We start from the raw sequence: 22,550 nt of genomic DNA on the forward strand, positions 1-22,550 counted from the left end.
GGGGGGGGGGGTAGTGCCAAGATTAGGATATCAGGTATGACCGTATGAGAAGTTGAAAGAATCAATATTGGATATGTGGATTAAAAACATCTATCTACAGCGCTGGTGCGCAAAATTTGTGTATGTATACATGCGTTGTTATCGCAATCCTCCTTTTCGGCTCTTATCCCCAGACCAAAATGCCAAGTCCCAAATGCCATGCTGTGCTCATTCACTTTGTAAAGTCCGAACGCCGAGTCTGTGCACCGATCCTCTCTTCTTGACCTTGGCCCATGCAATCCACAATGCATTACAAAGGAATAGAGATAAGGTGTCTAGCGATGTAGAGTTGAGTAGCCGTGCCTTCACTGTGGCAGTTTTGACTCCTCAGATCCTGGTTGATAGAGCAACTTCTTCTTATACATGATCTCCGGGCTATTTGGCTCCGTAGAGCTATTCCCGCATGTCCGTCCTGAATCCTTCACCACCACCGGTTGATGAAGATTTTGCCTCGATGATGCGGGCGATGTGGCAAGGACGTGGTCTGTGCCAGGCGTCACAGGCTGACTGCTCGAGAAGAAATCCAACACGTCTTGACTATTGTCCATTACATTGGGAGAATACAATCCCAGTCCTGATACGACCCCACCACCACCCATGTCAGGCTCGGGACTGCTGTCATCGGTGTGCGTATCAACATCTGCATCTGAGCCTGGTGGTGAAAAGGTCGTCTCGCCTGCCGAAGAGACGTCCGGGATCTGAAGGCTGAGACGTCGAGTTCGAGGTTTGGGATATTGGAAGGGCGTATACGGTGAGACTGGGCGCGGAGTGACATGTGGTGACGTGGGATGACTTCTTACGATCCAGTACGTACTTGCTGTTCGGAGTGGTGGTCTGGAAATACCACTTCGCCCGGCGTGGACGGTCCCATCGTTTTCGTCGTTGCTGCTTAACCTTCGGATGCTATTGTCGCTGTCTCGTCGTTTTTTGCCACCCCTGTTTGGGACGCTGTAACCCACAGTCGACATGCGTCGTAGATCGACTTGACTGGGACTGAATACCACCCGAGTTCGAAGTACCTGTACTGCAGAGTCTAATTCCAATTCTACGGCGCAGTGATTCCTTATCCTGCTCACTTTCGGCCAAGTTGCTCTTTGACCACCAAGACATGCCTGGATCATGAATTCCGGTGTTGGGTTCTTCAACATTCGCGGAAAATCTTTGTAATCGATATCTGGTAATATAGTTATATCTCCCGAGTATTTCTGGCTCAAGACAGATCTAGCTTTGGTGACAAGGTTGGGAAAGATTCCCAGCTCAGCAAGCATGTGCATACGGTGCATTGCTTCGTCCTTTGCAAGATGCGTAAGAGTATAGACCCATCCTGGACCAGAATCCGAACCCTTTTTGGCCTCCTCCGTAATAGCCACATCGTCTTTGGCCAAAAAGGGGACCACATGAGGATTGACCTGCGAAACGATGAAGTGATTTACATTGAACATCTCCGCTAATCGTGTCATAGGAAGGTCATTGTCAACGCTGCCATCAATCCATCGCTGAGGTGTCGGATTCCACAACTCTTTCTCTCCGGTTATGGGGTTTTTGACGAGTAGCTGAGCTGCAGAAAAGAGAAACGGAACGGAACATGAGGCCGCTACAGCGGACCAGATCATAACGTTCGGGGAGGTGACGTAGTTGAGGAGCCGAGGAAGTTCGTAAACGGAGGCAGAAGAGACGCAGATATTGAGGATTCGACGGGTGCGATTGTAGGCTTCTTGGAAGGTCATATCTCCTAGCAATGATCGCATGACTCTCACCAAATGTTTAATATCAATCCAGGCACCATGAGTCAAAAGTCGTCGTATTCGATCAATGATACTGTCCTCTTTACCCTCCTCCTCAAAAACTGCGAGATCGCCATACGGGAATTCTCTCAGTAGCGTGGGGATTTCCTCGTCCGTTCGGGTACACAGAACCGCGCAGACAATACTTCCGGCAGAAGCACCGGAAATGATCCGCGGAAGTAACTTCTCCTCGTACAAGGCTTTCAGCACTCCAACGTGGTTCATCCCAAACGTTGCGCCACCGCTCAATAGCAGTGCACTCCTGCCGAAGGCCTGGCGGGCACAGACAACCTGCTCCAGTATATCCTTTGGTTGCAGACCATCTGGCAAGCTATGCTTGCTCATCTCGACCAGCGCCCTAATGGTCTCCAACGTAGAATCGATGTAGCGCTCAATCAGATACTTCGTGCCAATATGTGAGTGCTTGTAGAGCTTGACATTGGATATGTTCCCCACTTCCCTCGACAACGCCGACCGCACTAGATTCAGCATCTTCTTGATATCGCGGTTCGTCCTCGCGTCATCCAGCTGCTTCAAATACTGCTGGATGAGCGGGGCGTCGAAATCGGAAGAGGAGTTGTCGAGTTTCCATTCTTCGTTGCCTTCGAGAATATCGAGCTCCTTGGCGGCGAGCCGCCACTGTTCCATGGTCTCGGCATTCTTCATCCGTAGTACAAGAATCTGTCTCCGTTCCTCCTTCTTGACCTTCGCTGCCCGCTCCTCTTCCGTCAGGCCATCGCGGAGCAGCTGGATGGTCTCGTTGACGCCCTTCGCTATCCTCGCCGCGGGTCCCAATAATCCCCATCGCGATGTCTTTGGCTGCGAGGGGGGCCACTGAAAACGACCTCTGTCACTAGACCCGGCGATCCAATCGATCGGTTGTGCCTTGCTGTCCTCATTACACAACAAGGGAGTTTGCGTAAGGTATTCCGGTACCACCATGATCCTCGAGTCTGAGCGCCATGAAAGTCGCCGTTAGACGCTCGATTGCCGCTCGGATCACAGATAGATATAATACACAGGTAGAAAGAATCGCTGGGGACGCCGGACCATGCGATTCAAATCATGATATGAAGTGAGAAGAGACGGGGGGATGAAGTAGATGTGTGGAAATGGCGGTGGGGAGTAGTGAGTAGTGCCTGGAAACGTCGGTGCAAAGCGACGCGATGATGTCTCTGCGTGCGTGACTTTGGTTGTGGAGAGCGCGGGCGGCCAAAGTGTTTGGGTCCGAAGTTGTTGGGGTATTGGGGATATTGCTGTGATTGGCTTATATTTGCCGACGCTTTCCTGGGGATCGCAACGGCCAACGGGACTGAAGTCTGACGCCGACTTGTAGTCGATCCCTCGGATGTCTTTTTCCACCTTGCCTTGTGTTATCTTGTCTTTGTCTTTCTCCTCTTGTCCAGCTGATGGCACCAGTTCCTTTCTCGTCGTCAGCTGAGTGGGGTCTTGGTGCCTTGCACGGCGATATAATACGAACCCTGCAGCGCTCTCTTCCTCTGCGGAACCACCTGGCTTCTACCATGGGTCGAGTGATCCCCCTGGCCTTGTGGCTTGTCCTCGCAGGTGCATGATGTGTGTGCATCACGAGGCTGAAGAGACGGAAATGTGATGCCCAACCCAGGGACGAACGACATGTGAAATCCGATATGTACGATATGAGATTATTTCCGTGCCACACCACATCGTGCATGCCACATACCGTTCACGTATCATCCTGTATCTCGTGGAAGATGACTAAAAGGGCCTTACTTGTTGCAGGAGGAGGTCAGCTTGGGACGAGACATTTCACATGGAACTACTGCTTGCCCAAAATCATGGACCCGGAGGTTCCGGATCGTTGGTGACAGGTGAAAGTTGGAAGATGACTGCTTTCCTGGTTATTCAAAATGGGCCAAAAATTTGAAACGCTCGGGCCTTAAAGGAAGTATCAGAAAACACAAGGAAATATCCGGGTTAGTCAAAAAGCGAGTTTCGAGGCACAGATGCAACCGACCAGTCACTCAAACGTCAAAGGGATATTGTGTGCAGCAGTAAAGTATATTTTTAAGCAACTCGTAACGAGCAAAAAAGGGGTATACGCTTAGTTACGTTCAAACGCCGAGTTCCTCTGCAGATGAGGCTTAGTTAGATGCGTCCAACGCCGAGTTCGTAAATGCTCCCAACAAATGTGAACGATATATATCAACCATCAGTGAAAACCCTCCTTTTTGACCCTTTCCAGCCCCGTTGCCTAGTAGAGCTTGCCATCGGGACCCATAACCCCCTCGCCGCTAGCCAAGTTGCATTGCCTAAAGAGCCTCTTCTCCTCGGGTGTGAAGGCCCCAACCACACTGTGAATTACACCTTGGTTGTTGAAGAGAACACAGTCTCCCTCGGCCCAGTCGTGCGCGTACACGTACTTTGGCGCAATACCGGGGCGCTGCAATCTGTGGACCAAATCCCTAACCTCCTTCAAATCTGTCATCACCTTTCCGTCGGGGAGATGGATGGCCTTGATAGCGCTGGGGTGAATCTGCAAGGAAAGATTTCCAGTGACAGGGTTCTTCCAGACCATAGGAAGGATCTTGATATCGGCCTCGTTGACTGGGGGAAGCTCCGAATTAGGGAGCTCGAGACCTTCAGATATCATGCCCAATCCATCAGAACGGGAGTGGGCAGGCGACATCCAGATGTATGGGTGGGGGGCATATTCGACCTTTGCGGTGCGGACGAATTCCTTATCCTCCTCACTCAAAAGGTTGTACATTCTTTGTCCGGAAACAAAAGCGGTGGTCCCAAGAGGGACATCCAATTCATCGCCAGTTCCATCATCGTAGCGAACGGTTTGGCGTCTGCCAGCGGGCACGTTAACGGCCAGGAGGGAGGTGACCTTTGGTGGGTTGAGCGCATACAGCGCAGCGTCTATGTGCCAGCGGTAGAAACGTGTATATTTTAGATCGTCCTCCTCTGAGATAGCGTCCTTATGGAACGTCTTGTGGTGTGGGTGCTTAAGCGTGATATTCTTCAGTCCTTCGTACTCCTCATAAAACCCATTCCCAATAACCTGGACCTGTGGCTGATGTGGGATCGTCTTGAGGTCGGGGTGCAGGACAGAGCGCTTGGCATCAAGTGTCTTGCCATGGCCATAGTTCTCGGAGGCAGGGTCAAAACGGCGTGTAAGTTCAAATTGAGCTTTTGGGGAGAGACCGCTTTGGTTCTTGAGGACTACAACGTGGTGGTTGTAGAGTGCTTCTCGAATAGCGGCGAAGTCTGCGTCACTGAGGTTCTCGACATCGACATCGTCGATTTGGACACCAAAGTCGACGGCTGAGTTGGCAGGAACAGGAAGGGGTTTGACCTCGAGCGTTTTGACAGCCATTGCGTCTAAAGAGAAGTGAAGTGCAGAGACAATATTCGTGTCTAGTGGTTTGAATGGCAACGAAACCCGAGGGGGCTAGACAGTCATTTATACTTAGTATTGCGGGCGGCGGTCACCGAAATGGGGTGAGGAACTCCGAAAAATGGGTTCTGCCGTCAGCATTTTGGGCCGCGGACATACTAGTTAGGGCGGAGGCGGCAGATTGAAACTTGAGCAATATTTATTTTGTAGCCTATGAGAGATTGCATGTTCACGATAGCTATGGTGGGGAGGTGGATCTGTTCGTCGAGCTCCGCTGCGTACAGGACGGATAACCGCGGGGCTGGCCGACAGAGAGTATTATCAGGTGTTTCGCCACAGACGAATGGCCACCTGAGATTCATTGATCTTGGTGATTATTGGACGTAAGGAGCTTCAGCTTTGCGGGTTACATAAGGCAAGGTATGTAGGTACATATACTTATGTGTATGGTATCGTAATGTACCTTACCTAGGTACCTAGGTATACGGAGTGAGGACTGTAAACCCTGGAAGATGCATCCATCCAGATAAGATAAGGAAAGCTTAGCCTCGAAGCTATGCTCGGGCTCGGTTACGTCAAAGTAAAACCTAGAACCACCCCCCCTATATATGACCTTTCGCAACTCCTTCCTTCATTTCACAGCGCCGTGATCAGTTGAGGCTGACAGCGCGGGCCCGCTAACAACGGGATCATCGTCAAACGATAGTCATTCCACAGGACCCAAGGCGCTGATTGCTAGCTAAGAGGACGATCAGATTCCTGATCGACGAACCGATCTCTATTTGGAAGTATATCATGGATACCGGAAGTATCAGTCTTGTCATTGCCACATATAATTATGGAGTACTCCCAATCACCACATTGCAGTCGATCTCCTAGCGTTTCTCAGCCCTACCAAACTACTGCAGTCAACAGGAAAATTCCTCAAAGCCATGCTTGAAAACTCGTTGAAGATGTTTTCTGATGCTGGTCCGTATAGACGATACTTCCATTCATTGCATTCAAGCACTTGCAACAAGAACTGGATCCATATATTCGTGTTTTATGCATGTGTCTTGAGTTGAAGCCATATGTACCTCACACCCAACACCCTACTTTGAAGCCTACTAAATCAACTGATTTAGCTGATGGAAACGAACAAACTTCCTGTCATCGTAGAGATTTGCAAGGAGGCAGATGTTAGACTATGACATTGTAGATCTATCTGGAGACTAGACCCAAAGACTTTAGGCTGCACGCATTGACATCGATCGACTTCGTTGATTATAATGTAGAGGAATGAGACTATTGACATCTGAAGCAAATCCGGAGAATCCAGAACAAGTGGTTGTGAGATGATGGAGATGTCAGGGTATTTGACCTTGATAGAGTATTTTCGAGCGCCCTACCACATCATGGAAACTGCTTCACATATCTTGGTCAAAGTCACCCAATCCTCGTCCTAGTAGCCTGCCAGATCTGTGAGGCGAGCATCATCTATTTACTCGTATTTCTTAAGGATTCTCAACAGCTTCGCTTCGCACTCTTTCTTTATCACTTGATTGAATTTAACCAGAAAGCTGAGTTCTCGAAGTCCTTGGCACCGGTTAGACCTTCGCATGAACATCTCATCCCATCCATGCCGATAGCGAAAAATTTCCAAAATGACGTTGTTTTTACTCAGGTAAAGAGGACAAGCACCCTACGATAGCCATAGAGGGGGGCATCTTCTCTGGAGAATCAGAATTGTAGAAATATAGAAGAATGGAGGTTCAGGTACCTGAGATAGGTGAAGATAAGTGGACGGCTTTTGTAATCAGCACGTGATGCGCGTGGTTGGAGACACCTTTCACGAAAGGTTGTAGCTCGAGCACGCGCGGCGGGAAGTTCCCAAGCTCCACGATATCATACAACCAAATCCAAAAATGCGATTCCTCCGCTCGTTAATTCCTTCAATACTGCTTCTGGGGGCTGGTGTAGCAGAGGCAGCTTCGTCATGGAGTTTTGAGGATGCTACCATTTCTGTCAATTCGAAAGCTGGGGGTACATTTAAGGACAAGTACGCCTCCACCGAGTCAAAGAACCACCACCTCTTTCAGCAATGGATATGGACTGATACCAATTGGCAGACTCTCGAACAAGGCTCCCCTAGCGAAGCCCGTTGCATTGGGCTCAACAGATACACTCAAGATAATTCTCACAGCTAAAGAAGACGGCACAGCGAAACGGCCACACCAAGCTTTCCTACTGCTCACAGATCAGGACACTGGGCTCGAGGCCACCCTTCCATTCTCAGTCAAGGATACTGGGAAGGGCAAAGTGGACTTCGTAGGTTCTCCTGTGTTGATCTCCTTTTCGTACCCGGTGTAGCTGACCGCTTTGAAGACGCAAAAAGACCTTCCCATTCAACTCCTTACTACATCTCAACCCCTCCGCGCAACCCTTCTCCTCGCATCATTCGGCTCCTCTAAACCATTGAGTAGTCATGTCTTTGACCTCGAGGTTAAGCCCGACCCCAATTTTGGCTTGCCGAAATACGAGAAGCCGCTTCGATATGGGAAGTTAGCGGAGATCCATCATATTTTTAAAGAGGACCCGAAGAGTGGCCCGAAGATTATTAGCATATTTTTCACGCTGGCGGTGGTGGCTACTGTGCCTGTTTTGCTAGGAGCGGTACGTTTATTTCTCGTCGATGAGGGTATGCACGATTTACTAATGATGTATAGTGGGCATACCTCGGAGCCAACCTCTCCCACCTTGCGGAAGCTACATCTTCAGCGCCTATCGCGCACGGTCTATTCTTCGGCTCAATTCTGTCAATGGAGGGCATTTTCTTCATGTACTACTCTAGCTGGAATTTGTTCCAGACTCTACCTATTGCTGGACTTGTAGGATTGGTTGCGTTCTTGAGTGGCAGTAAAGCCTTGTCTGAGGTTCAGAGCCGCCGACTGGCTGGGAAGCGGTAAACAGCGGGAGAGCCTGCAGCTCAAAATGACAGTCGATGGTGGAAAACTATTGCATTGGGTCTAAAAAATGGTACGGAGTAGTGTTTGAAATGAGGGCATGTACAATACCATATCGAGACGACTGTATCCAATATTCAAACTGTTCACTCAAGGTTTGCAGGATGGGTGATTGTGATACCTAGGTCTTGCCCTCTTTCAATCACTGAAGCCTTTGCAGTTCTAGGTGGACTTTTGGCGTTGAGCAATCCTCAGGTCGAATATCACAACTAGTCAATGATTGGAGTTCTGTAGCCGTCTCATCTGTTTGCTTCACTCGTACACTCATGATGTGGGAGCAATTCAGGGGAATCGGACAGACCACGGGCCGTTTAGCTGGGAATGTTGACTTTTTGGGCGGTATATGCAAATGCTTAATGCCCGACTTGATCTCGTAACTCATAACACCATACCATGCTAAATCCCTTCACCCCCTAATGATACTTTTCCAATCACCTCCACACGACCTAATTAATCTTCGCCTTTGAGAAATCCATTTCCGGGTGCTTTTTATTCATAAAAGTCAGCAGCCAGATCTCTACGTTCAAGGAAAGGAGGAGTGATGGGACACTCTCCTCGACTCGGGAGGTACAGTTCAAGAGAAAAGGGCAAAAGGATCTGTTTTGGGGATACAAACCTGTTGCATAAACTTCTTCAGCATGTCCTCCTTCTTTTGCTCGTCACTTGTCGGCTTCCCCATCTCCTTCTGTCGCTGATCATACATCATCTTCTCGACCATACCCCTCGTTTCCCCATCCAAGTCACTCAGTTTACTACTTTCCGGCTGGATCTTCGTGACATCTATCTTGGGCGCGGAAGTGACGACGTGGGCCCACCATTCCATCTTATTTACCTTATCCAGATGTATTTCAAGGACCTTGGTACCGGAAGGAGAGGTGGCCAGCGTCCAGGTTGACTCGTCGACTTTGATTTCGTGGGGTAGATCGCCCTATTGCGCGCAAGATATCAGAGTCCAAGTTCCACAATAACAAAATAATTTGTGAAGCGGTGAAGGGGGGGAGGAGAGAAAGAAGGGGAGGGGGCGGGGGGGGGGGAGAGGGTAACAACGGAAAAGAACAAACATTTATGATAGGTTCCTGTCCCTTCACCCCAACCAGAAGCTTCTTCTTCTTAATCTCAACGTTTAGATCCTTTCCCTTGAGATTGCCGGGGACTTCGACTGTGATGTCTAAATCTCCGATTGTCTGCGTCCATTTATATGGAAGCGCCGCTTGCTCTTCTGCTTCTTTTGCGCGGGCTGCAGCTTCTTCCTCGGGAGTGGGCTCCGTGTTGGACACTACGACTTCTATGATATATTGTTAGTGAGGCTGTAGAGATGTATCAACCATGAGAGCTCTTCGAAACTTCGAGGCGCATAAGAGTTGGAGGGGTATTGTTGCAGGCTGGAGGTTCGAAGCAAGTTCGAAAACAGAAAATATGATTTGCGCCAAAAGCACATGATAAATGGGTTGAAGTTTCTTACCTTTATCTGTGTCTGCCATCTTAATAAAGTTGTTAAAGCTTTTTTTGCAATTCCCTTTTCCTTTGGTACTTAAGAAGTTGCCTATCTCACGGTGGGATGTTCTCGAAGAACGGCGAGGCTTTGAAATCCGCGCCTAAAGTTTTAGCGCCGTTTCCCCAAAGCAACAGCCTCGTCTTCAACCTCACCGCACCTGCTCGACGCCACCACCTCCGCAGAGCCAGCAAGATGTCGCGCAACGCGATTTCCAGGCTGGGGGATAATCCCTCCGACGACATCTGCCCAGTCTGCAAATCGAACCGATACCTCAATCCCTCCCTCCAATTCCTCATCAACCCCGAATGCTACCACAAAATGTGTTCGACGTGCGTAGATCGCATCTTTACATCCGGACCAGCATCCTGCCCTGTACCGCGATGTGGGAAAACCCTGCGCAAAAGGGGTTTTCATAAAGCGTTCTTTGCGGATCTAAAGATTGAGCGCGAAGTGGATGTGAGGAAACGGGTCGGAGCGGTGTTCAACAGGAGACAGGACGAGTTCGAGACATTGCTGGACTGGAATAATTATTTGGAGGAGGTCGAAGGCTTGGTCTTTGATATCGTGGAGGGAGATGCCAAGACGAGAGCACAAGCGGAGGAGAAATTAAAGGCGTACAAGGAGGCGAATAGCGGGGAGATCGAGATGAATACGAGGTTGGGCTTGGAAGAGGGAGAATTGGAGAAGAGGAGAGAGAAAGCAGAAAGAGAAGCTGCTAGGCAGAGGCGACTAGCAGCACTGAAGGAGGAGGAGGAGGAGAAGGCTGATTTGCTGAAGAACCGGAAGGAAGTTCTGGATCGGCTGGCAACAGAGGATGGCGATGCGAACGCGATTGCTATGCAGGCTCAGAAGGTCATTTTGAAGAAATCGAGTGCAAGGAGGAATCTGGCCGATACCCAGATGGAGACTAATAAGAGCGCGATGGATTCTGGGCTTACCATCAGAGGGCTTAAGAAGAAAGAAGCACCGGTTGTGGAAAAGCCTTACGATCCATTTGGAGGCGTGGATCTTACACCGTCGAGATACGTGCTACAGGAAAGCTATGATAGTGAATGGCTGGGAAACGCAAAGAGAGATATGCGACATATGGCTGGAGGGTACAGTCTTCAGGAGTACTACGCACGAACCATGTTTGAAGCCTTCTCTGGCTTGGGAGTTTTCATCGAGGATGAGGTTGCTGATCGAGGTCAGCCGGCACCCCCTGCTGTGGGAACAACCCCTGCTGTGGGAGCAATTGCTTCAGGCGAGGAGCCTCAAAGCAAACCAAAGCCGCAGTATAAGATGGAGTCGGACGACGTTTTCTGAAAGACGGTTTTAATGGAACTTGGGGCCCCTGTACTTTTAATTGCATAGCGGGGTTGGAAGTTAAAGGAGTTGGGGAAATATGCATGGCCATAGGCGTCACAAAATCGGATCATTGAATGGTTCTCGAAGCTGGTTATTATTAGACGGCTAGCTACCCATTCTCTACAAGGGCCTTATAATACCACATCAGCCATTTTAATGTTGTTCGCATCCCCTCTCTGAGTATGGCAACCAAACATCTCCAAACGCCTTGCTGAGTCATGATCCCTAAGAAAAGCGCAAACTACCCAATACATCTTCCGCATTATTGCTGCCATGGCTGCTGCTGTGCAGGCCTCGGAAATACTGGGACAGTTTCCAGGTTATCTAGACCACCACCTATAGGTTGCTGATTGTTTTGCCAGCCCTGTCCTGTTGCAGTATTCACAAACTGACTTTGTCGGAACGGATTCGTACTTCCTGTAGGCTGAGGCATTATACCACCACTTGTCTGAGGACGATTCATAGAAAGATTTTTAGCAAACGGGTTCGTTCCAGTCGCCATTGGTCGCAGAGGTGCAGGTTGTTGTTGCTGTTGCTGAAAGCCTACTTGTGGCAGAGGTGCTGATTGCGGGTATTGCTGTTGTTGAAATTGCTCGGAAGGTGGCGTAAAAGCCTGAGCAGGTTGCGAAGGTATCGATTTCGCAAAAGGATTTGTTGATTGTGATGGTACAGGAGAATTTATAGGAGGCGTAAATGAGGATCCTCCAACCATGCCTGTCTGGTTCATCATCATTGATTGACGGAAGGGGTTGGTGGTCTGAGGAGCACCTGTTTGCATGTTTCCGAGCTGTTGTGGGGCTTGCTGTTGGAAAGACGCAGCCGAGTCTTGCGGAATCGACGAAAGGGCTCCTGGTTGGAAGGATGGTTGGGGAGTGTAGCCACCAAAACCAGCGCCTGTAAAGTCAGGCTGGAGTTGCTGTGGTTGCTGGGGTACATTGTAACCAGTATTAAGTGGTTGTTGTTGTTGCTGTTGTTGTTGGAACGGATTTGGACTTTGATAGGGTAATTGCTGGGTGGCGAACCCGTTCTGTTGAAACGGTGGTTGTGCTTGAAAAGGAGCACCATTGTTGAACTGAGGGGGTCCCTGCTGTTGCAATCCTGGTTGTGTTGCCATAGGTTGTTGATTCTGCTCGATAGAATCGAAAAAATCAATCAAATCTGGAGCTGGTCCCTTCGCTGGCTGTGATGGTTTAGCTGGTTGTTGCGGTTCTGGGAATGCCCGTCCAGCCGCGGCTTTCGCCTCGGCCTCGCTCTTCGAGTTGGCCTTCGAAGTTAGAAATGGTTTACTTGCACCATTTGTCCCCTTGCCTTTCTTCGACTCCTGTTCCGCCAAATACTGTCTCCTGTTAATCTCAAAATCTGGATCCATCAAATAGTCCTCCAGCTGCTTTCCGAGATTAACCGGTGCATGCTTCAACTTGGGCACCTCAACCCTAGTCTGGTGTTCATATTGTCGAGCAGTACTGAGATATCCTACAACGAAATCCGTTTGTCTTGTAAAGTTCTTATAGATCTCCATCGCGCGTTCTGCATCTGGTCTTGACATTTCGAAGAAATGGCCTGCAAAGATTAGGACAAACCTTAATTTAGTATTGGAAGACCCCTACCTAGGATGTTGATCATGGCCTGGTTCATAACATGGAACATCGCCAAAAGATCCAGTACAAGCATTCGGAAAACGGTGATCGTGATCTCGTTCTCGGGCTCGTTATCGAGGACCTGCGCATCTCAGCCAAAGAGCTCTCTTCGATGATCCCTTGAACTCACATCGCATTTCAGGAGAGCAGTAATCTGATGTTGAACGATTTCAGTCTCGCGAAGCAATCCCTTGTCTACTGTCATCTTCTCAAGCCGCCTGTCTCCTCCACGAACGTAATCGCATTTTGTGTCCCGGTACGCTCGCGCTCTCTCGCTCAAGTAATTGGTATAGTGACGAATATTACGACCCTGAGTTTGCACTTTGTTATACTCTGTCAGCACGAGGGCTCAATGAAATTGCCGGCCACGGCTGAACCATCCGCAGAGGAAATTTGCCTGCTCGTTCTGGGTTGACTTACCGTCAGAGAAGCTGCTTATTGCAAGCATATTGCGATGTCTCGCAAGGTATGCCAACGTCACATCTGGCGACCCTTCTCTGATCATCAGATGGACTGTAATTAAACTCTTGAACACCACCGTCCATGTTGAATCCCTCAGTCTGTTCTGCAACGCCCGGAAGATCTCGCCAACCCCTGCTTCTCCAGTATGTGTCGCTATGAGGATATGCTCGATGTATCTAGGAGAGGGGATCAGTCAGCTTGACATCCGAAATATCTTGAGGCGCGGCGGCGGGCGTACTTCGATTTTGGAGGTGCGGCCTGGTAATGGCGGAGGTTAGTAGAGTGTCCATCCAACAGCGGCGCGGGCGCTTCAGTTGAAGGTTCCCGAAACTCCTACTTACCTTAATCTTCGTTGCGCCTTTCACGGACTTTTCGAAGGAACTTGCCATCGCGACGCAGTGCAATTGCGGGCAGCAGGTGGCTGAAGAGTTGATGTTGGGTTTCTCTCAGCCGGCTTCCGGGGAACAGGGGGAACTTGGTCAATACCTGCAACCTGTAGGTACAGATTGTCTCTAAGCCATTCGCCGAGAGCAGTGGTTCGAGACGAGGTCTGCAGTCCGCAGGTTGGGCGCGATGGTTGCTCCGAGTTTGCCTCGTCGTCGCCAGTCAAGCTCAGGAATCCACGGAGCAAATGACGATTCGCTTCATGGACAACGAAGACCCCGGCAGCTGACACGGCACGCCAACATTCAGGTTCCGCTTCACGGGGCAATATACAACATCACAAGACTTGCAGAGGGCAGGCTGGTTGGGCTTCTTGTTTATACGTGGCTTATACGTGTCAACTCTATGCTCAAATTCATTCGAGTTGGCGAACGGAAGGGCTCTAAAGGTCTTTGAATCCGGCGCGGGGCGAGGCGGAAGAGAGGATCATTGCCATACCCATAAGGTATCAATCAATCCTTGAACCCGCTGTATGTAATACAGATAGGCCAGGTTATCACTCCAGCCTCGTGCCTCTCCTAGATTGATTCTGCTGCACAGGTGGAGGAATTTTGGGCGTTGGTCCGCTGAAGAGATATACAGCAGGTCACTGATCCGATTTCAAAGATCGATTTCATACAGATCGGTAATTGCACGTAGGATGAGAGTGTTCATAATTGAACCGATAATAAAACAATGTTATTCTTCCTGCGTGGAGAGCGCAATAGCCTTGGACAATACCTACCCCCGGGAAGTATAATTCCCGGCATAATATCCTCTGACATCGCATTAATCAACACGAAAAGAGGGACTTTTCCAATGCATAACAATACCGTATGGATGTCATCCGTATGGGTATCTGGGGTTTCAATGTGCTCTAGATCTGAAGCAATGAGCAACGAGACCATAGCATTCCCCCCTCAGTATAGCACTTCCAAGCTTTAAGGTTCAGAGATGCCTTCATCGCGTCCGTTAAGTAACAAGGTCGGTGTGCCGAACGCTTATTTCACTCTTCCACATCTTTTCTTACAGTCAGACCACTGAAGCCCGGTGAAGGGAGAGTCCGAAAGTTCGAAAAGCAGGAATCGCAGTCATATTTCACACGCTGGCTTTTCATCATCTGCAAGAAAGAATCATATGTTAGCACACAGTATCCAAAAAGGGTGGAATGGTGATGTTATGGCTTACATTTTTTAAAACTTGGAAGGATGGAGAGGAAAAGTAGAAAAATCCATTTCGCGGCCAAATATATTTGTTCGGGATTCGGAAAATACCGATACGCTAACCTAAAGTGGACAGCTCCAAACAATTCTTGGAGATCTTGAGAGTCGAACGGTTCGAAATCATTGAGTCGATGAGCGACAATTGATTCGATGAGCGATGTTGCTCATTATTCCAAGCTCTGCGCGGCACGCCTTGAGGATTCAGAGTCTTAGGTATCTACGAAAACCATCATGGGCTGGTCCGGGTTATTACCAGACTTCCCAGGCCCCTCGCAGATGCTTCCATGAAGGAGGGCGAAACAGGGCCGTGGAGGAAGCGGCAGCAGAGGAGGGGAGACCTGGCTTCTGGGGAGAATACAAACGCTCATGTATGTATATTTTTCATCCTTCCGTTCAATGCTGACCATGAAATGTAGTCAATATCCCAAGACCCAACTTCGAACCCGGCAAACAGGTCCCTCTCAATCTAATCGGCAAGGAAGTCACAGCCGTTGGGTTTCTCGGGAAGAGGAAGAATTTTGGTTCTAATATATGTTTTTCTACCTTGTTTGGGCCCGATGGTGAAAAGATCCAATTACTTGCACGGTCTGAAGACAATGAAGAAGCCAATAGAGCTTTACGAACCATTCCACAAGAGAGCGCAGTCAGTGTAACTGGGATTTTGCATTTGAAACATGACGCCAAAAATCCGAAGATATCATCCGAAAAGGCGGAAGAAGGCATGGCCTTCACAACTCAAGTCGAGATACGTCTGCAGAATGTCACATGTATCAATGCTTTCCCCAAAAACATTCACGTCAACACCAACACTGCCAAGCATAGGCATCTGCAGATTCGTTTTGACCCCACGCTCAAGGAAAGGCTGCAATTTAGGTCAAAAGTAGCTGCTTTTGCTAGACGAGAGTTGGCAGATTTCACAGAAATTGAGACCCCAATTCTGTTCAAATCGACACCCGAAGGAGCAAGAGAGTTTATTGTTCCTACGAGAAGAAGAGGTTATGCATACAGCTTACCTCAAAGTCCGCAGCAATACAAGCAGATTCTGATGGCTAGTGGAATCCACAAATACGTACAATTTGCTAGATGCTTTAGAGATGAAGACCACCGAGCGGATCGACAGCCGGAATTTACCCAAGTAGGTCTAATAAAACTGGGAAGTTTCGAGCTCTAACTGGGCAATAGATCGATCTCGAGATGGCGTGGGCGGATGGAGAAGATGTTATGCAGCGGGTCGAGAAATTCATGAAGGCTCTCTGGCAAGAATTTATGGGGTTGAGTAATATCCCTACTTTCAGACGGATGGGATACCATGAAGCTATGTCAAAGTACGGTTCTGACAAACCTGATCTGCGTATCCCAGGCTTGGTAAGCCCAGTCTTTTGCTTCGTTATTAGGAGCCAAACTTACAGACTCAGATCCATCGAATCGATCATATTCTTCCTGCAAGCCTTCGCGGTATGCTCACTTCCATAGAGAATCCTATTGTGGAGGCATGGAAAGTCAGATTAGACTCTGGCTCTAAAATCTCCAAGAAATTCGTTACTGGTTTCATGGATTCTGCAGAGGCGGCGGAATTTAGAAATAACCCAGACGGTGCGCCAGGGGTATTCATATTCGATCCTAGAAAACCCCTCGAAGGATTACATGCATTCGGTTTCGAAGCAGCCGAACAACTGCAAGCTTTGTATGCTGATGCAGCAGCTTCACCAGAAGCAACTGATTCCCAGTTTGAGGAAGGCGATGTGCTATTTATTCAAGCTCGTGAGAATGTGCCTCACACCGGAGGCTCTACCATGTTAGGAAGGCTTCGTCTCGCTTTTTTCAATGCTGCACGTTCCGAAGGTCAAGTTACGGGCGATCTGCGTGACCAGTTTCTCTGGGTCACGGACTTCCCCATGTTTACCCTCAACGACGGCGATGGACCAGGCCAAGAAGGACATTCTGGGTTTTCAGCAACACATCACCCATTCACAGCGCCTAAGTCTGCCGCTGATGTCGATCTGCTGTTGACCGATCCGTTGAGTGCGATAGCAGATCATTATGATCTTGTTCTAAACGGAGTAGAGCTTGGTGGAGGAAGTCGGCGTATCCACAGTGCTGAGATGCAGCAATTTATTATGAGAGATATCTTGAAGGTATGTTCACTGCTTCACGTGTATGATGTGCTACTTATGAGTTCTAGATGGAACCTAAACGCATGGATTCCTTTTCTCACCTCTTCGAAGCTCTTCGGGCAGGCTGCCCTCCTCATGCCGGCCTCGCGATAGGATTTGATCGCCTTATTGCGGTCATGTCTCGCCGAGAGAGTGTTCGGGATGTCATTGCATTCCCAAAAGACAAATTGGGTAACGACCTTCTGGTAAATTCCCCGAGCCGATTGACGAGCCGACAACTGTTCGACTATCACATTAAAATAAGGTCGGAGAAGGAAGTGAATGAGGAAAATGAGGCTCGTGACAAGATCTTTAACCTTGGTGTTAATAGGCTTCTTGAGACTTTGAAAGGCGTCCAATGGATGAAAGCGTCGGACAACCTCTTATATCCTGTCTCGAAGGACAACGAAAATCCAGATCGGCCCTGTCACGCTGAAGAGATATCAAGAGTTCTGAACCAGCTCGACTCGAAGGTGAAGGATTTGAGACCGCAGGGCGCAGAAATCACTGCAGAGGACCTAGATTGGAGAACAGAGTATCCGGCTGAAGTAAAGAGAACTAAACAGGTCCTAGAGCAGATGGATTCATTGATGGAAAAATTGGAGCATATCAAGGAAGGCTGCATTGCCTCGGTCGAAACTCGAACGGAACTGAAAGAGATATTATCTTTCGTGGAGTTCTTGGAGCTTCGCTTTCAGATCCTGCAAAAATGGCCATATCCGGAATTATTGTCCGATATTGAGAATGTCATTCGTGATGTCTCTCGGATATTGACAGGGGATGAATGATAGCGTGACAGCTGGTTCCAGCAACCTGTCAATTTCGGCCACTACAGCAACCGGTTCGACGACCGTTACTTGGTCTGAGACCGGTTCTGCTGCCACTACCAACAACAGGACCGAACTAGCGACTATCAGTAGCACGATATGTGCGGCGGGGTATGTAATATTTTGTACGATATCAAGTTGATGTACAGCATATGGTGGGAGTCAGGTCTGTCAGCATTTTCGCGGTGTTACTATATTGTACATATCTACATATCTCTACTTCACACGGGATTGCATCAATCAATAGCCCTAGTTGGCAATATATAGAATTTCTCGAAAGTCGCGAGATGGTATATCCTTGCCAATCCTAACACGATCCAAAGTACACACACACAATGCTGAGCGCCACAGAACAAAGCCAGACGAAAGACACCAAGCCCTAAATACATCAGAGCAGTTACATCATCGCAGAACTAACTCAAATATCGCATCCTACAACCACAATCGGAAAGAAGAAAGCCCCAGGTCTGAATATACAACCATCTCCCAACTTCTCTTCCTATCTATGTTGACCTCTGTTAGATGTCTCTTGTCATTCTCATCTTTCCTACCCTCACACATCATCCCTCCTTTCCTCCCTCTTCTTCCCTTCAATTACCCCTTCTATTCTTTCCCTCGCACACACAACCTCCTCACCTCAGCAAGCTCTCTGCACAACCTCCTTCAGCGCCTCTTTATGTCTCAACTTCGCCGCGGCCTGATATGCATCATACTCCTTCACGGCATGAGACTTGTAATCCCTCTCCTCTTTCATGAAGCGAGTAACTGCCTCCTCACGCGAGTGCGAGGAGCGGGAACTGAAGACGTGTGATGAAGATGAGTGGTGGGACTCCGAACCTTGGGCCGATCCATGGTGTGCTTGTTGGGATGATGAGGAACTAGCGTCGTCTTGACTAGAGTGGCTGCGTTTTGATGTGTCTTTTGCCTTCGAGTAGGGGGTAGGAAGTTTAGCTTTGGTGGAGCTCTTGACCATTGTCAACGATTAAGTCAAGGTAATGACGGGGAAAAGGTTGTGAGCTTTCTTAAAGTTGAAGAAAGTAGAGCAGTCTTGCACTATGTAGACTGTTGTTGGCTTGTCTGACACAGTTGCAATAGTCTTCTATCTGCCAGAGATAGATGGCGCTTGCTTGAAGGCTGCAGATAACGCAAGTTCTTCAATGATTTGAGAGACTGTGCCTAGGAGTCCAGGACTTTGAAGAGATGAATAGTGAAGACTATATACGAAACCCTTTGCGGTTCTTACAAGAACGCAGAGCGGCGTCTCATCCGAATAAGCAAAGGAGGGCAAGGGGGATCCAACACTTGTTGCCCTCTTATAAACTCATCTTCCATCGTGGTACAGTATCAATAGGGCGATCAAGGGCTCTCAGCTCCCACACTCATGTCGCCCTCTACTCACTCACGATTATATCGAAGGGCGGTGAAGTTGCGATCAAGTCTGGCAACGCGACTTTGTCATTTACCGGAAGCAATCCCATAGGCCACTTTAGATGGAAAGTCGAATGCCATCTCATGTCGCACGACATCTAAGGGCAATATCTAATGGATAAGAGGATAAGAAAGGCTTTGGAGGGGTATCGTCGGGGTGAGGAACCGGGTCGGGGTGGTAAAGAAAAGGGCGATTAGGACGAGGGCGGTTGGAGGGCATTGCCAGCCCCGCGCCAATCATCTCCATGCACGCAACGCCGGAAGTATCATTCAGCCCTCCTCATATGCGCAATGACATGCACCAGCACGATACAGGGCGAGATCCGGGGCGCGATCCCGACAGCAAACAATCCGGCAAGGGATCAGAGATGAGTTGTGGATTTCCACGCCTCCTATCTATCTCCCGCGTTGGATCGGCATGCGACCCCGACAACGTTCCATCCCGAACCATCGAAGGGCCGAACCGTACTTGGCTATTCGCAGAGCCACAGCGACGGGCTCGTGTGTCGAGTCGGGGAAGGCTTCCGGCAGCCGTTCATGCATGACAATATCCGGCAGCGCGGCCCAGCTTCATCGTCGTAGTCGCGGGGATTGCGGGGGGGAAGCCCGTTGGCGACGCGATGGGTATATCGACAGTTGTGCGAGACTACGAGTTAAGCCTCGGGACTTCTACAGCGTAAGATCAATAAGGGCGTAAGGATCTAAAGCGTGAGAAAAGCGTGTGAAGAGGGCGACAATCTGGTGGCAAACCCGAGAAAGGTCTTGAACCCAAGCAAAGCCTAGCACAAAGCCTTGGATCGTGATTTCGCCCTTTTCCATGTCTCTCTTCTTCCACGAGGCCTGTGTCTTCTGTCAGTTATATCCTGGTGAGCGGGATGGTTGACGCTCTTGATCGGGATCTGATGTTGTCCTACAGTACTGTTCGCTATGAGACCAACATATCCTGCATCTTCTATATTCTACCTTATAGTGATCGTTCTGCCCAATGATTCTACGACGAGTTGTGATCCCTGTTCTCCGATCATTTTCGCTTGAAGTCTTCTCTTTCTCTTGTTAGAAAAGAACAAAAGGAGATACAACAAGAGAGAGAAGTTGGAGGTTTATCATTATCACTCCCTGGATCGAACCAGCTACACCTAACCACCTACAAGCAGTATATTTTCAAATAACTCATTTCCTTTCACATACGACCACAGACTGAGGAGAATTGGGCATCCCGTCCGCTCTGCCATACACAAGCCTCAGATCGGTAGATTAGTAGTTGGGTGGGTGACCACCAGCGAATACCTACTGTTGTATGTTTATTTTATTTTTTTTAAAACTCCATTCATTCTTTTTGCTTCTGGCGCCTATTCAAGCTACTTTTGCCTGCTCACGGCTTTTATTTTACGAATTGGTCAACGAGAGTTAAACTAATAAATACCAATTATTGTTGTTATTTTTCCCCCTGTCTTTTTCCATCCCGCTTTTTATATACTGACCTTGGGTAGTTGGAAAAAGAAAGAGAAGGGTTCGGAAATAGTGAATATGTCACCAAGGTAAACCAGGAGTGTATATAAGAAGGTAGTCATACGCTGAAGGACTTAAATTTTCGCTACCTAAGAATGAAAGCAATCAATCGCCAATTTGATCGCTGTTGTCGCATATATAACGACCGAAAGTTTAACATACCCTGCGTACCTACCTGTGGTCTGATAAATCTGGAATTACAATACCGTATCTAGAGTCATTTACTCCAAGTAAAGAAGATCGATATGAAGGACAACTGGTGCCCGATGTCAAGTTCAAGGATGTCCGCTCAGCATTTATTGCGGCTACACATGTAGGAGAATTTCTGTGTAATACGGACATCACTCTCAAGTTTGAGCAGCTCTTAGATCGATCCCCGCAGATCAGAGCACAGCTGGCTCGATATCTCTAAGCAAAAGTACCAGCCAACTACCATGACAAGCTTTTGACGATCATTTGCAAATCGACTAAGTACATTAAGACGCTTCCAGGGAAAGAAACATGGACGGCAGAAGATTGGGCAGAGGCGTACTTCACGCAGGTCTATGGAGATTAGGGCTTTCCGGGCAGGATCATTTCCGACAGGGACTCGAAGTTGCTGTCCCGAGGTCAGTTAACGACAAGAAGAACAATAGCGACAGTAATAGTAATAGTAATAGCGACAGTGACAACGACAGTGGCAGTGACAACGACAGTGACAGTGACAACAACAGTGACAGTGACAATGACAGTGACAGTGACAGCGACAGTGACAGCGACAGCGACAGTAATGGTGAGAGTGTACGCTATAGACAGTACTTAAGGTACCTATAGGCACTGCTAAAGCCCCTAAATCCCTCCCTATTTTGATCGCTGTGAACACCCCAACCACGATCGACACAATTCGTCACGAACTCGGCGACGTCCTTGGCTATCTTCCATCTTGTACCAAGTCAGAACTCTTCAAAATAACGAGTCGTGGGCTAATTATATCATACCTCTCATCCCACCGCTGTCTGGCAGGCCCCGAATCCCGAGTCCCACCCTCCCTTGCGCGGCCGCATCGGCGGAAGAAGGAAACGACCGCTTTGAATCTATAAACTGTCAGTATCTGCTGTGTTTATATCTCGTGAAAAAGATAGTACTTGGAGGTGGGAACTCGGTCTCCAGGGCCTGCCTCCAGCTCGAGTGGGATGAGAGACGGCTCGGACGGGCGAGGATTGTCGTCGTCGAGGGCGACGACGACGAAGTCGTCGGTGTTGAGGCGGTGATAAGGATGGTCTCTATTCATACGTCAGCTTTGTTGAATATTCAAAGAGATCTGAGTACTTACGGAGGTAAGAATGATTCCGAGCTAACGAGCGACACGTTTAATGATATTACCTGCCCGGCAGGTTTTAGGTATGTTTGATGTGTAGCGATGCCGGATTTATGTCGTCGAGATTGAGACTATTGTGGAGATCGTGGAAGGGGTGTTGACTATTTATACGTCAGTTTTGTTAATTATTAAAAGAGATCTGAGTACTTACGGAGGTAAGAATGAAGCCGAGCTAACGAATGTCATTCTTAATGATATTACTCTGCCAGGCAGCTTTTTGGTATATTTGATGATTGAAAAGGAAGAAGAGACACGAAGAGGAAGTTCTCCCATACACAGATCTTATCGAGGTCGAGACTATTATGGGAATTGTAGGAGTGTTGACTATTCATACGTCAGCTTTGTTGAATATTCAAAGAGATCTGAGTACTTACGGTGGTAAGAATGACTGTGTATTAACGAATGACATTTTTATTGATATTGAGTCAATGTATATTTGAATCTTGATGATTGAAAAGGAAGAAGAAGAGACACGGAAGAGG

General features: G+C 48.5%; 10 protein-coding genes across 10 annotated transcripts; 4 read left to right on the forward strand and 6 right to left on the reverse strand.

The window, feature by feature from the left end:
• Nucleotides 1-344: 344 nt before the first annotated feature.
• Nucleotides 345-2,471, reverse strand: M430DRAFT_104159 (hypothetical protein; the record flags this gene model as incomplete). Its single annotated transcript, XM_024860907.1, has 1 exon — nucleotides 345-2,471. The coding sequence occupies one exon, from the start codon at nucleotides 2,469-2,471 to the stop codon at nucleotides 345-347; it is 2,127 nt and encodes a 708-aa protein (XP_024719842.1).
• A 1,378-nt stretch (nucleotides 2,472-3,849) lies between these two features.
• M430DRAFT_142784 (hypothetical protein) lies at nucleotides 3,850-5,224 on the reverse strand. Its single transcript, XM_024862781.1, has one exon. It carries the CDS (start codon nucleotides 5,182-5,184, stop codon nucleotides 4,057-4,059), a length of 1,128 nt encoding a protein of 375 aa, XP_024719843.1. The 5' UTR covers nucleotides 5,185-5,224; the 3' UTR covers nucleotides 3,850-4,056.
• Nucleotides 5,225-7,109: 1,885 nt separating this feature from the next.
• M430DRAFT_142785 (hypothetical protein) lies at nucleotides 7,110-8,581 on the forward strand (the record flags this gene model as incomplete). The annotated part of the gene is made up of 4 exons (XM_024862782.1): nucleotides 7,110-7,243; nucleotides 7,314-7,512; nucleotides 7,570-7,857; nucleotides 7,911-8,581. 4 exons carry the CDS (start codon nucleotides 7,110-7,112, stop codon nucleotides 8,148-8,150), a joined length of 861 nt encoding a protein of 286 aa, XP_024719844.1. The 3' UTR covers nucleotides 8,151-8,581.
• Nucleotides 8,582-8,653: 72 nt separating this feature from the next.
• On the reverse strand, nucleotides 8,654-9,688 carry M430DRAFT_51861 (hypothetical protein; the record flags this gene model as incomplete). The annotated part of the gene is made up of 4 exons (XM_024868261.1): nucleotides 8,654-8,692; nucleotides 8,824-9,135; nucleotides 9,269-9,492; nucleotides 9,670-9,688. 4 exons carry the CDS (start codon nucleotides 9,686-9,688, stop codon nucleotides 8,654-8,656), a joined length of 594 nt encoding a protein of 197 aa, XP_024719845.1.
• Nucleotides 9,689-9,894: 206 nt separating this feature from the next.
• On the forward strand, nucleotides 9,895-11,007 carry M430DRAFT_29235 (hypothetical protein; the record flags this gene model as incomplete). Its single annotated transcript, XM_024865858.1, has 1 exon — nucleotides 9,895-11,007. One exon carries the CDS (start codon nucleotides 9,895-9,897, stop codon nucleotides 11,005-11,007), a length of 1,113 nt encoding a protein of 370 aa, XP_024719846.1.
• Nucleotides 11,008-11,311: 304 nt separating this feature from the next.
• On the reverse strand, nucleotides 11,312-13,537 carry M430DRAFT_20550 (hypothetical protein; the record flags this gene model as incomplete). Its single annotated transcript, XM_024864319.1, has 6 exons — nucleotides 11,312-12,609; nucleotides 12,657-12,768; nucleotides 12,817-13,007; nucleotides 13,107-13,324; nucleotides 13,387-13,406; nucleotides 13,490-13,537. The coding sequence occupies 6 exons, from the start codon at nucleotides 13,535-13,537 to the stop codon at nucleotides 11,312-11,314; spliced, it is 1,887 nt and encodes a 628-aa protein (XP_024719847.1).
• A 1,386-nt stretch (nucleotides 13,538-14,923) lies between these two features.
• Nucleotides 14,924-18,032, forward strand: M430DRAFT_67834 (hypothetical protein). The gene is made up of 5 exons (XM_024869310.1): nucleotides 14,924-15,162; nucleotides 15,211-15,929; nucleotides 15,977-16,159; nucleotides 16,210-16,929; nucleotides 16,977-18,032. The coding sequence occupies exons 1-5, from the start codon at nucleotides 14,952-14,954 to the stop codon at nucleotides 17,733-17,735; spliced, it is 2,592 nt and encodes an 863-aa protein (XP_024719848.1). The 5' UTR covers nucleotides 14,924-14,951; the 3' UTR covers nucleotides 17,736-18,032.
• Nucleotides 18,033-18,411: 379 nt separating this feature from the next.
• Nucleotides 18,412-18,747, reverse strand: M430DRAFT_20552 (hypothetical protein; the record flags this gene model as incomplete). The annotated part of the gene is made up of 1 exon (XM_024864320.1): nucleotides 18,412-18,747. One exon carries the CDS (start codon nucleotides 18,745-18,747, stop codon nucleotides 18,412-18,414), a length of 336 nt encoding a protein of 111 aa, XP_024719849.1.
• A 700-nt stretch (nucleotides 18,748-19,447) lies between these two features.
• M430DRAFT_29239 (hypothetical protein) lies at nucleotides 19,448-19,882 on the forward strand (the record flags this gene model as incomplete). The annotated part of the gene is made up of 2 exons (XM_024865859.1): nucleotides 19,448-19,703; nucleotides 19,761-19,882. 2 exons carry the CDS (start codon nucleotides 19,448-19,450, stop codon nucleotides 19,880-19,882), a joined length of 378 nt encoding a protein of 125 aa, XP_024719850.1.
• Nucleotides 19,872-22,477, reverse strand: M430DRAFT_20553 (hypothetical protein; the record flags this gene model as incomplete). Its single annotated transcript, XM_024864322.1, has 9 exons — nucleotides 19,872-20,042; nucleotides 21,244-21,309; nucleotides 21,375-21,496; nucleotides 21,580-21,632; nucleotides 21,689-21,784; nucleotides 21,836-21,973; nucleotides 22,024-22,073; nucleotides 22,344-22,392; nucleotides 22,443-22,477. The coding sequence occupies 9 exons, from the start codon at nucleotides 22,475-22,477 to the stop codon at nucleotides 19,872-19,874; spliced, it is 780 nt and encodes a 259-aa protein (XP_024719851.1).
• Between the last annotated feature and the right edge of the window lie 73 nt (nucleotides 22,478-22,550).

The sequence above is a fragment of the Amorphotheca resinae genome (genome assembly GCF_003019875.1).
Source record: "Amorphotheca resinae ATCC 22711 unplaced genomic scaffold M430scaffold_8, whole genome shotgun sequence".
Lineage (NCBI taxonomy): Eukaryota > Fungi > Ascomycota > Leotiomycetes > Helotiales > Amorphothecaceae > Amorphotheca > Amorphotheca resinae.

Coding starts and splice junctions, on each gene's coding strand:
- M430DRAFT_67834 (XM_024869310.1), top strand. CDS start 14,952: ATGTTGCTCATTATTCCAAGCTCTGCGCGGCACGCCTTGAGGATTCAG. Junction 16,160..16,209: donor ATCTGCGTATCCCAGGCTTG/GTAAGCCCAGTC, acceptor TTACAGACTCAG/ATCCATCGAATCGATCATAT. Junction 16,930..16,976: donor TTATGAGAGATATCTTGAAG/GTATGTTCACTG, acceptor TATGAGTTCTAG/ATGGAACCTAAACGCATGGA.
- M430DRAFT_142784 (XM_024862781.1), bottom strand. CDS start 5,184: ATGGCTGTCAAAACGCTCGAGGTCAAACCCCTTCCTGTTCCTGCCAAC.